At 46.7% G+C, this 13064-nt stretch overlaps 1 protein-coding gene across 5 annotated transcripts in view; it reads right to left on the bottom strand.

Annotated features, from left to right (window-relative positions):
* ABR (ABR activator of RhoGEF and GTPase) overlaps window positions 1–13064 on the bottom strand; it is a 289390-nt gene that overhangs the window by 218836 nt on the left and 57490 nt on the right. The window contains exon 1 of one of the 5 annotated variants that reach the window (XM_072639881.1): window positions 3269–3452. The exons of the other annotated variants lie outside the window; for them this stretch is intronic. Coding sequence (XP_072495982.1) covers window positions 3269–3329 — 61 coding nt within the window. The 5' untranslated portion in view covers window positions 3330–3452. Of the gene's footprint in view, window positions 1–3268; window positions 3453–13064 lie in introns of those variants that run through there. 5 annotated transcript variants of the gene reach the window in all.

Here is a 13064-nt window from a genome sequence, read left to right as displayed (position 1 = left end):
TCAAGGAAGCATTTTTAGAAATAAGGAACAGGCCCTCCCTTGGGTCAACCCCCAGTCCATCATTCAATATTGAGCCTCCTAAGATCAGAGAACGTTAGAGATGGAAAGGAACTAAGGAAATCTAGCTTAACCCTCTCATTTTACAGAGGTAACTAGGGCCCAAGGAGGTCACAGATTCAAAGATATAGAGCCAGAAGGGATCTCACAGATCACTGAATCCAACTTCACTTTACAGATAAGGAAACTGAGGCATAGAGCAGTTAAGTGACTTAGAGTCACACAGCTATTAAGCATCTTAAGCAAGATACAAAGTCAAGTCCTTGGACTCCAAATCCAAAGCTCTTTCCACTCCCCCATGCTGCTTCTGGAGTCTAGGGGCAGGCTCCAATGTCACCATGCAAGATACAGAACTAGTTATTAGACAAATCACACAATGAGACCTTCTTTGGCACATGTGAAGAATCCTGCCCTAAGCTTGCCAAGGAAGTAGATCTAGGAAGAGCAGCCAACAAAGTTCCCAGTCTTGTTCTCTGGCTGGGGATGTACCTTGTTCTGAAGGCCCCAAACCATCTCTTCAGGAGCAGGCAAGCTACAGCCAGAGGACAACTGGAGAAACTTAGCAGCTGGTGCTAAACCCACACATCAGGATGAAAAGCAGGCTCTTTGCAGGGTTTCCCATCCCCTGAGCCTACCTTCATCTGTGTCCTTTATTTCCAGAGTCACACCCCACAACTTTGCTTCTCTTGCTTAGAACTTAATGTGCCCCCAGTAGAAGCCAAAGAATGTCAGAGGTGGAAGGGATCACCTAGACCAACGGTAATGTTGAGCAGAGTCAATGAACTTTTTTAAAAAAATATTTTTATAACTATTTTAATGCAATCAGTTTCCTTTGTAATCCTACATATTTTATTTTACGCATTTAAAAACATTATATACGTAGGCTACCCAAAAGGGTCCATGACACAAGAAGGTTAAGAATCCTTGATGTAGTCCAACCCCCTCTATTGAGAGATGAGGAAACTGAGGTCCAGAGAGGCAGGTGTATGTTGAGCACTGGGTTTGGAGTCAGGAAAATCTGAGTTCAAATCTAGCCTCAGATACTTACTAGCTATGAGACCCTGAGCAAGTCACTTCACCTCTGTCTGCCTCGGTTTTCTCAACTGCAAAAGGGGGATAAAATAATAACACCTACCTCTAAGGTTGTTGTGGAGATCCAGTGAGATAATATCTGTAAAGCATTTAGTACAGCACCTGGTACTATACACTATGAACTGCTAGCTATCATCATCATCATTATAAGGGAAGTGGAAAGTTACTCAATAGCAGATCTAAGACTAGAACAGTCTGGACTCCTGGCTTTCGTTCCAATTAGGAATTCTCCAAGAGGTTCTTTTTAGGGTAACCAAGAAGAAACCATAGAAAGCTCCCTCTCCCCAAATTCCTCACCTAGGAGGGAGAAGGCAATTAGTGCCAGATGTGAAAAGAGCTAGAAACATTCAGCAGCATTGGTAACATATAATAATGAAGCACTGTCATTGTCAGTGTTTGGAACATCACCTCTAAGAAATAGTCACCAGTCCTTTCCCTGCCTGTAGGGTCTGGAGCTGACCAGTTGCAGGGCCCTGAACAGATATGTGTGTAAATACACATCCATCTGGCTGCAGGATCTGACCTTCATCCCATGGTATTGTGGTACTGGCCACTACCAGGGAGGGAAGGCCAAAGCAGATGGAGTAGAAGGTTTGGCAGAGGACGACCACCCTGGGGACCCTGCTTTGCTCCTTTGATGTAGAGAAAATGAATCAGAATGAGACATCAAGGAGTAAGAGTGGGAGGAGGAGGAAAGCAGAGGAGGCAGGAAAGCTGAAAAACAGGAGCCCAAGGGGATGCAGAGGTCAGGATGTATGTCTTAGACACTGCAGGGAATCAGGGAAGAGAAATCAAAGACCTTTAAAAGCTCACTTACTCCCACACAGGAATAATGTTGCTGACCTTAGGGAGTTTGAGCCCTTCTCCCCTGTCCAGATTCTTTCCCCTTATCCCCATCCTTCTACAACCCAGCCAAGGGACTCATAACCTCTTTTTGTATTATAGACCCCTTCAGCAGACTAGTGAAGTCTATAGCCCTCTTCTCAGAATAATGCTTTTAAACAGCTAAAAGAAATGCTAAATTTCCATTAATAGTAAGTGAAAACAAAAATGTCATTTTTGTTTCCCAGTCAAGTTCACAGACCCCCTGAGATGGTCCATGGACCCCAAGGTCCATGACCAAACCATTCAAAAGAGCTGCTTCCCCCAACCCCAGGAGACAGCCCATGATGATGCCATCTCTGCCCTCAACAATAGACAGGAAGCATATGTGTGGGCAGGATTTGGGAGGGGGGCATCACTGTGAAGTCGAATCAGATGGGAGCTGCTCCCCTACTGCTCCCTTCCCCAGGTGGCTTTGAATTCCTGGTCTCCATCTCCCCATCTGGTTTAAGGTACGTGATAGAGATAGGGGCAGAGAGCACAACCTCACGGAGAATGGGGAGGAGATGTGTCTGAAATACTGAGAACTCAGTGCCCCCCCCATCTTGGTAAAAAGGATAGGTGGGGCTATAAACATCCCAATTCCAAAGCAATACCCAGTGGGAACACTACCTGACCACCAAGTCCTCAGGCCTATAGTCACATGATCCTAGCTGACTATTTTGAAGAGAGTGGGTGTAGTAGATGCATGAAATAGAATTTTGGGGAGGGCGAGGGATGGAGGAGAGAGAAGGGGCTGGTAAGGGATGATTAGAGCTCTGGGGATTTTCAGTACTGTAACCCTAGTTGCTCCCCAAGATAGCACAACAGCCCAACCTCTCACGTCTATAACTCCCTTTCACACATCCCCCCAACTTCCACCCCCAGGATACAGAGATGGAGGAGCACAACGAGCACGGGAGGGGAGACCAAGGGGAAAAGGGACAGCAGCAGTGGCTGGGAGCATAAGGAGCAGGTGCCGCCAGGTGCAGGTACCGAGGCCCGGAGGGGCCATGTCACCCCAATCAGAGCCCCCCATCTTCCGTCCTTCCCTGGGTTTGCTTACACAACAGGTAGGGAAAAGGGGGCAGCGGACTACCTGCTCTCCCACCAGTCGGAGCCCACTCTCACCCAAGCCCCGGCCCCCTGTTTCTCCCCCACGCCAGGCTCGCCCTCTAGCCCCTATCGCGCTCCCGGCGGGGGTTCGTGGTCGTGGCCTTGACCTCCCTCCCCCTCCCCAGCCGGCGCAAGCACGTACTGCTGTAGAGGGTGTCGATCCAGGAGAGGCGCGGCAGGCCCCGGTGGCTGAGCGGCTCCATGCCCCGCTGCGCTCGCTCGGCTCCGTCAGATCGGAAACCCGACCCTCATTGCACAACAAAGGAGGGAGGAGGGAGGGACAGCCGCCGAGGAAGCTGAAGTTGCCGCCAGGGGATCGGGAGAGGCCGGCAAACAGGTAGCAGGGAGGAGCGCCGCGGAGGCAGGCTGGGCGGCCCCGAGGTGCCCGCGCAAGCCCCGAGCGCGCCCGATCGGCGCAGTGCCTGCCGCGCCTGCTGCTGCCCCGAGCCCCAGCTGCGGCTTCCGTGAATAGACGCGCCGCGCTGCGCACTGCCGCTGGCCTGGGGACGGGCAACTTCCCGGGGGCCGCGCCGCGCTCTGGTGGGGGACGGCAGCCGGCGGCCAATCCCAGTGAGGTTCGCCCCGCCCCCAGTCCGTGGAGGGAGGGAGGGGAGGCCAAGGGGAGGAGGGCTGGGGGGTGCGCCTCCGCAGCTGGAGGGCCTGGGGGACGCCGCCAGCCGTCTGCTAACTGCCGAGCTGGGGGGCGAGGAGAGGTTTAGGGGGAGGCGCCTCCCGCTGCAGAGAGAGAGCTGCAGCCGCAGCGGGGCCTCAGTCTCCCCCAACCTAAACCGGGTGCACCAAAAAGAAAAAAAAAGTCTTAATTCGGAAACCCTGCAGAGGAGGTGGTGAGAGGGCGAAATGTGGGGCGGATGACAGCGTCTGTGCGGGAGTACGTGGATTGTCACAGTATCCCAGATCTGGAGCCGGAAGGCGTGGCGGACTCCGTCCCAACCAAACCTCTCATTTTACAGAAGAGGAAAGTGAGGTTCAAGAAAACGAGCTGATTCCTAGATCTAGAGCTGGAGAAACCGCAGAGACCGTCTAGCCAACCCCCTCATTTTAGAGAGAAGGAAACTGAGGCCGGGGACCTTAAAGGACTTGCTCAAGGCTCAGGTGGTGACCAGGAGCTCCCTGCATTCCAGCCAGATGGATACCTGCCATCCCAGGATGTCCCAGCTTAGCCTCCAGGGGAGTTGGTATCAGCTGATGGGCCCTCCCCCGCCTCTATACAGGGTTCGTTCTCAGATTTAGGAGGAGGAACAGAAGGAGAGTTCTGTCTGCATCAGTCCTACAGATCAAGACAATGAGCCAGGTCCAGTTTTCCTCCAAGGAACTAAGAAGAAGTCGGGGTGGTTGACACACAGGACACTGTACCCCAAGAGGGCAAGTCTGCAGTACTTCCAACCCTACCCTTTCTGGGGGTGGAGGAAGGAGGTGTCAGCTGCCAATCTAGAGGGTATAGAAATGGCCCTAAAAGATCCTCCTGGCTCCCCTCACAGAGAGGGGAGAGAGAATTGGCTTCACAGCCCAGGAAGACCTGGGTTCAAGTCCTGCCTGAGTGTGACCCTAAGTCGTTTCAATTCTCAATGCCCCCAGACAGCTCTTTAAAACAATAAATTGCTGCAGAGAAATTGCCAGTCTGGAGTGGCAGAGAGAATTTCTTCCCTAACCCAAAGAAATCATAGCTCAGGCTTAAATCTTTAAAGAAAAAAAAAAGCTTATTCTATAGCTTCCCCTTGCACCCAATTATCCAATCAGCAAGCATTTATTAAGCACCTACAGTATACCAGGTACCAAGCTTAGCACCTTGGGACACATTAACAAAAGACAGTAATAATATTGGTTAGTATTATTTAATAGCTTAATATTTGCAAAGTTTACTCATCTGATCCTCTCAACAACCCTGTAAGGTAGGTAGGGCAGATATCATTTACCCCATTTTACAGAAGGGAAAACTCAGGCTCAGAGAGAAGAAGTTCCGAAGTGAGGTACAACCTGAACTAGGATCCAGGTTGTTAGGATGAGTTCAAATCCACCTCCAGATGCTGAAAAACTGTGTGACCCTGGGCAAGTCACTTTGCCTCAGCCTGCCTCGGATTTCTCAACTGTAAAATGGGGTTAATAATAGAATGTCAAGTGAAATAATTGAGAGGCACTTAGCACAGTGCCTGGCACATAATCCCTTCCCCTTTCTCCATTCCAATGTTCTTTCCACCCAATCAAGATCCCCCCACCCCAGATTCTATCTCTCTACCTCTAGTTGAATGTAGGGCAGGAATCACTTCCTTTTTGCCTGTGGCTCCTATATATTGTTGAGTCATCCCCTACTCTTTGTGAAAAAACCATAGCATACCAATACTATGTGTGAGGTTTTCCTTGTCAAAGATGCTGGAGTGGAGTGCCATTTCCTTCTCCAGAGGATTAATGCAAACAGAGATTAAGTGACTTGGCCAGGTTCACACAGCTAAGTGTAGGCAGAATTTGAACTCAGGTCTTCTTGACTCCACTGAGTCATCTAGCTGCCATTTACCTATGTTGTCTCCCTTTCTAGATTATAAACTCCTCAGGGCACTTTTGTTTTTTATCCCTATTGGCTAGGACAATCCCTGGCACACAGCAGGCATTTAATAAATGCTTATTGATTGATTGAGAGATGGAACACAAAGATCAAATCTGATCCAAATTCTCCAAGTCAGACACTTTATTGTTTCAATTTGTCTTCTCTTCACCTCCTTCCTCTCCTCTCCATAATCATAGTTCATTTATTTGGTAGAGAGCCAACAGGTCCTTGAAGGAGGCATCCCCAGTACCTAACATAGAGCCTGACACATAGTAGGTACTTAATGCTAGCTTATTAAAAGTGGAAAAAGAGGGAAGAAAGGAAGTTATTTGTCAATAAGGAGATGCAGCATTCTTGGCTAGATCTGTGTGTCAAATAAAGACTAATAGTCTTAAGAAGAGAAATGCCCTCTGGTATACATTTTTTGAAACACACACACACACACACACACACACACACACACACAAAACTAGTAATGGACATTCACAGTTTTTTATATGATTCTTCCCTGTTCTTTGTATCTTAAAATGTTTGTGTTTGTTGGTAATTGTTAAGATCACAATTAAAAATTTTTTTTAAAGAAATGGACCCACAAATGCTGGTAATTGGGCCTTGTTTTTAGTCTGAAAAGCCCCCTGTCCACCCAGATTATTGTCGGAACTAAATGGCCCTGGAGCTTCCCTCATGGCCACAGGGGCCGGCCATGCTCTTTGGAGCTGTGAGCTTGTAGATCGAATCCAGCTAGAGATGTGGGAAAGCTAAACTGAACCCTTTTTTGTTGTTTTTAACCAGAGGGTGACTCACAGAGCCCTCCCAGGGCTCCACTCAGCTCTCCATCCTGCCCTCTCTCCTAAGTCTCCAGGTTGTAGTCAATTCTCCAGCCCTGCTCTTTTGCCCCGATCCAACTCAATCCTGGCTTGCAGAGAAGATGAAGACAGACACCAAAAAAATCCCTCCAACGGCACCTGGAGTGTTGGCAGGAAGGGGGAAGTGCATCTCCTAGGAGCAGCTCCAGAAATAGAGCCACTATGGGAAAGGGACCAAACAGTCTCCTAGAGGAGACAGAGTGAGGAAAGGAGGGAGACACCCACGGAAGAGGGGGGAGGAGTAGAAGGGGATGGGAGTGAAGCCTCTCTCCTTTATACTTGCCCCCAAAGCAGAGCCCCTGAAAGTCAATGCACACATCTTCTCCATCTCCCCCACCCCCAGGAAAAAGGCAAATCTAGGAGCATGGATTTGGAACAGAAAGGAAGGTCTGAGAGATTATCTAGGACAATCATCTCATTTACTAGGGGGAAACCCGAGGTCCAGAGATGGGAGAGTGACTTGCCCAAGGTTGCCTACAGCAAGTAGGAGAGCTGCATTTGAACTCATGTCTTCCAACTCCAAATCCAGTACAATTTCCTCTACACCGACAACATGAGCCCAGCCTCATCTATCATCCCTCATAGGAGTATAGATTTAGAACTATTAGGGCCCCTGGAAGTCATCTTCCTCACTTTACAGAGGAGGACCCTGAGATGTACAAGGTCAAACAGGTAGCAAGTAGAAGAAGCAGGATTTGAATCTGGGTTTTCCATACACCCCCCCCCAATCCAGTACTCTTAAGAGTGTCCTCCCCTGCTTTGCCATTCCTCCACAGTCACCAAGCCAGAGACAAGGCTAGCTTATTCAGAGAGACAAGGCAACCTTTGCCCATGTTTTCTGTGTCCTGAAGTTTCTCCCAAGGGCCATGTCCAAGAGCTTGGAACAATGAGAGAGGCCACAAATTTATCCATCTCAGAGCCACACACATTTGCATGCATGATGTGGAACCTACTTGTACATTTCCTTCTCTGGTAGTTTTCAAGATAAAATGCTACAGTTCCTCTCATTGGGGCTGACAATTTGTTCATTTTCTCAATCTCTTCCTGTCCACCCCCTGCCATTGATATAAACCTCCTACTTCAAAACTCTACGGGGAGAACAGGGAGAAACAAACAAAAAAAGCCAGAAAGGGGGCAGTGAACAGCAGTTGGTGTAGACAACTAGACCATCATCTTTTTGGGGTCCTATGAATGAATAAGCATTTATTCACTTAGAGCAAAGAGTAGCTTTCTCTATGATCCTTCTGTCCTGATCCTGTATCATCTGGGATCACTGATTATCTATTCTATTCTCTCCTTGCCCCCCATCCCACTTTACAAAGAGGAAACTGAGACCCAAAGTTAAGTGATTTCCAAAGGTCATACTGGTAGTAAGAGGCTCGGAGCTGACCTGGGGTCCTTTAACTCCAGACTCACCCTTTCCACTATGCCTCCTCCTTCTTTTATAAGGTGTGAAATTGGGGAGGCAGCATCTTAGGGTAGGAAGAATGGTTCTGGAGTGAGAGGATCTGAATTTAAATCCAGCTCTGTTTCTGACAACCTGTGTGACCTTGGGTCACTAAACTTCTCTGGGTCTCAATCTCCTCATCTGAAAAAAAAATAATGAAGTTAAGATTTCATCTCATGCCTGACAAGTTGGCAAAGATGGAAACAGTCAATGTTAGGCTGTGATAAGCTAGGCACACTAGTACATTGTGGGTGGAGTTGTGAATCAGTACAAACATTTTGGAAAGAAATTTAGAATCATGCAAATAAGGTGACTGAAATATCCATGCTCAGAGATCCCACTCCTAAGAATATACCTCAAGGAAAGACATTGATAACAAAAAAAAGTCCCTATATATGCCAAAAATATTTACTTTTCATGATAACAAAGAATTGGAAACAAAATAAATACTCAACTTGCAATGGCTAAACAAACTGTGGTATATGAATGTAATGGAATATTACTATGTTGCAAGAAATGACAGATATAGTCAATACAGAGAAACCTGTAAAGAACTACATGAACTTATGGAGAGTGAAGCAAGCAGAGTCGAGAAAAGAATATTCATGATTACAACAATGTAAAAAGGAAGAAACACGCCATCAAAAATTGTTACAAAATTGTTATTAAGAATGATGCAAAATTATAAAGAATAAACATGGCTCCAAAGAAGAGATATGAAAAGACACTCCTACCCTAGCCTGACCCTTTGCACAGGTAAGAAGTCCCCTAGTGTATTACATTACACATATTTTTCAGACCTTCATGATATATTAATAAGTTTTGCTGATTTTATTTCTTTTTTCATTTTTAGTCTTTAAAAACATTATTAGTTTGTCTGGGAGGAAAAAAGAAAAGGGTAGGGACATGAGGGGAAATTCTGGTGAGAGAAAAGACATCCTGTTGTTCAGTTGTTTTTTGTTGTGTCCAACTCCTCATGACTCCATTTGAGGTTTTCTTGACAAAAATACTGGCAAAGTTTGCCAGTTCCTTCTCCAACTCAGTTTTACAAATGAGGAAACTGAGGCAAACAGGGTTAACTGACTTGCCCAGTATCTGAAACTGGATTTGAACATAGTCCTTCCTGACCCTAGGCCCAGCACTCTATCCAGTGCACCACCAAGCTGTTTTGCCACCCCTCCAAAGATAGCAATACAACTTATTTTTTAAAAATGGGGGAAAATCCAATGGGGTTAGATTCAGTGGCCTCTGAGGTCCCTTCCAGACAGATATTGTCCTTCAAGGCTCACTCCTTCAAGGAGAAGCCTTAGCCCCAGCTTGCTTGGAACTTAAGCTAGCAAGCCAAGCCCGGGACCTTGGCAAAGTGAGTAGGATAATCTAGGTCCTGAAGGAAGCATCTGCACTGATCATGTCTATGGGCCCTTCAGTCCTAGAAGTCAGAAGAAGGAAGAACCCTGATGCCCATATTCACAAAGCTTACCTCCACAGAGTCATATATATATCTCTGGGGCCACCTGGTCTGACCCCCTCATTTTATGGTGCTTAATAAATGAGGTGCTGCTCATAGCATAGCTAGGATATGAGAAGAAATGTGGTAGAATAGAAAAAGGACTGTACTAGAAGTCAGAGGACCTGGGTTTGATCTTATCCCTAACACTATCTTTGTGACAAGTCTTTTCTCCTCTCTGTGGGCCTCAGTTTCCTTATCTGTAAAATGAGGGAGTCAGGCTTGATCCTTTCCAGCTCTAAGTCACAGGTTATCAATATGTAACAGTACAGAGCCTCAGTGCCCAAAGAACTTGGTTCAGATCTGATCTTCTGTCCCTGGAGGAGGAGTTAAAGATATTCTCATCTACAAACTCAGGGAGCATGAACTGGCTCCAACACCACCTCCAACATGTTAGAGCAGCAGTGGAGCATTCACACACAGGCTGCCTTGCTTTCTGCTCTGTGCACTCTCCTCTCTGTCCTCAGATCCCTGGGTCAATTTAATGCAATTCAGAAAACATTGGCTAAGAAACTGCACTGCCCAAGGCCTAATGGCTACGACTTGGCGCAGCCCATACCTGCCATCTGGTTGGATGCCCACTGCCCTTGAAACCTTTCTTTTTTTAAATTACATTTTCTTTTATTTTCAAATCAGCATTCTCCCCCCCATATGTGTGTATGTATGTATGCATACATACATATGTATATAAAAATATGTTTACATATCTTTGAAACCTGCTATCCACCTTGAGACAGAGAGTTGATACACTCAGAGGGCAGATTATCTATCTCTTTCTATATATCTATGTATTTAGATCTAGATACATAGATATCTGCCTTTCAGACCTTTTTTTTGAGACCTTTGAGACATTTCATATAGATATAGATATATACACATACATATATGTATATACACATATATATGCAATTATATGAAGAAGCAAGGGGAGAGGCACAAAGAGTAGAGGGAATGGAAGAAGGGGGGAGAGGGAGAGGGAGGAAGGGAAGGGGAGGGGGAGAGAGAGGAAGAGAGAGAGAGAGAGAGAGAGAGAGAGAGAGAGAGAGAGAGAGAGAGAGAGAGAGAGAAAGAGAGAGAGAGAAAGAGAGAGAGAGAGAGAGAGAGTGTCAGAATCCTTTGGAACTGTGGTTGATCATTGTGTTGATCAGAGTTCCTAAGTCTGTGAAAGCTGCTAGTCTTAACAATACTGCTGTTAATGTAGATGTTGTTCTCCTGACTTCATTTCTATGGACTCTGGAGGTCATTCAACCATCTCTACTGGGGCAACACCTTCCATTTATTTTATCCTGAACCACCACCCCTTCCTGAAGCTGAGCTTCATTTCCAGTTTATGGCCCAGTTGTGGATATTCTTCTATCCTGGCTGCTCTTGACCAGCCTCGGCTATAGCTCAGAAAGCCTGATATTGTACATTTGGGTTCAAGTGTAAAGTACTTACTTCCCCTTTCTGCATCCAAACTGTCCACTTAGAATTGTTCCCTGGAAGAGAACATCAGGTACTGTTCCTTTCATATGTGAACAGTTTGGTTTTGGAATGTCGGGGGCAGCGCCTCCCATCAGAAGTCAGTGTGATTACCAAAGAGGTCAAGGGAAGGTGTGGGATGGGATGGGGTGGTCAGTGGCTAGAATGTCACTAGGACAGCTTTTTTTAACCTATTCTCTTCATCATAGATTTAGAACCAGAAAAAAAAAACAAAGGTAGAGTCCAATTTCCCCTTATTATATATATGAGGAAACTGAGGCTGGGAGATTTTAAATGACATTAGGATCACCTCTATGTGCCTCAGTCTTCTCATCTGTAAAGGATTACACTAAATGGCTTTTGAGATCCCTTCCCATCCCCAAATCTATGATCCTATAAATCACTTTACTTCCCTGAATCTCACTTTCCTCATCTGTAAAATAAGGCAGTGGTCCTAGTATCTCTGGCACATAAGAATAAGTGCCTAATAACTGAATGATAGAATGTTTTATGGATGAGGAAACTCAGGCCCAAAGATCTTTAAGTGATTTGCCCAAGATCACACATGTGATACATAAATCGTCTGATATCAGAGCTAGTGCTTTTTTCACTGAGTCACACTGCCTCCTGCCTTGCTTCTGGACAACTAAATTCTGACTTGTTTATTTTTCCAGTTCTGGACCTATAATCCCATAAATTATTTCAATTCCCTGGGCCTCAGATTCCTCCTCTGTAAAATGACAGGGTTAGACTAGATGGCCTCAGAGGTCCCTCCCAGCTTTCTGGTAGTGATCCTATGAGATACTTATTCTCTGTAGATCTGTTTCCTCTAGAATGGGTGGGGGTTGGACAGCTTCTGAGGTGTCTTGCAGCTCTCAATCTAGGATCTATGAAGTAAGAAGGAGTCATGCTTCCTTTCACAGACCTGTAATTAACTCCCTGTCAGCTTCAGAGAGAGAAAGAGAGAAAGAGAGAGAGACAGAGAGACAGAGAGACAGAGACAGAGACAGACAGAGAGAGGAGGAGGGAGAGAGGGAAGGAGGAAGGGAGGGAGAGAATGAGAGAATAGAAGAGAGAGAGGAAGGAGGGAGAGAGAAAGAGAGAGGAGGGAGGGGGGAAGAGAAAGAGAGAGAGAGGGAGAGGGAAGGAGAGAGGGAGGGAGAGAGAAAAGCCTTGGAGCTGGGGAGGCCAGCCGACTTCCCACTGTCACTGGGCGGTACTGCTGGGATGAAAGCAGACACAGCAACAGCCTCTGGATTGGCCCTTCACTAAATCGGCCACAAATAGGGAAGGAGCTTGGTGGGGGGATGTGGATCAGGACAGGACACGAGGTGCCATCAGGGCATAGATGATTTGGCAGGAATTGAGGGTCAGGGGTCCATTTCCAGCACTCCTGGGGCCATCCCACAGCTGAAGGAGGATTAGTCACAGCGGTCTGGTGGGGTGGAGTGCTTCTTTCTTCTCCTCCCTGTTGGCTACGTTTACACATCACCCCACTGCCACCCCAAGCTCTGCCCCAAACCTGATAAAGAATGGGCTTCGGTGTTCTTCATTTGCCCCTTTCCCTCCTTCCTTCCTCTTTTCCTCTTTGCTATTTCTTGGGAGATGGAGGCACCAAAGATAAACACAAACCATTCTCCAATTATTCACTTCTCAGAACAAAGTTGTGAGTCAGCCTGAATCATCAGAAGGCTCTATGGCATAGGCAGGATGTAAAGTGGCACTGCAATTAGCCCCTTGTCACCAGGAAAGACAAGACCCTCCTAGCCCAGGACCTGATAGTCCAGCCAACCACTGAGACTCCCTTCCCATGGTACCCTCCCAAAGGCTGGGTTCTCTTTCCATAGGGAATTGTGGAGGACATGGTAAGTGGGTTAGAGGGCCTGGCTTGGCTATATGACTGTATAATACAGTCTCTTGCCTTCTAAGCCTATTACTGCCACTCATCTCTCAGAGCCTCAGTTTCCTCTTTTGTAAAACAAGGGAGTTGGACTGGATGGCTATATCCACAATCCCATGAGCGGGCTCTAAATCCTGGCTCTGTTTCTTATTACTTGTATGACCTTGGACAAGTCATTTCTCTCTCAACCCCAGTTT

Source organism: Notamacropus eugenii, chromosome 2 (assembly GCF_028372415.1).
Source record: "Notamacropus eugenii isolate mMacEug1 chromosome 2, mMacEug1.pri_v2, whole genome shotgun sequence".
NCBI classification, from domain to species: Eukaryota; Metazoa; Chordata; class Mammalia; order Diprotodontia; family Macropodidae; genus Notamacropus; species Notamacropus eugenii.
The sequence above is the reverse complement of the archived record's forward strand: the minus strand, read 5'-3'. Positions and strand labels throughout refer to the sequence as shown.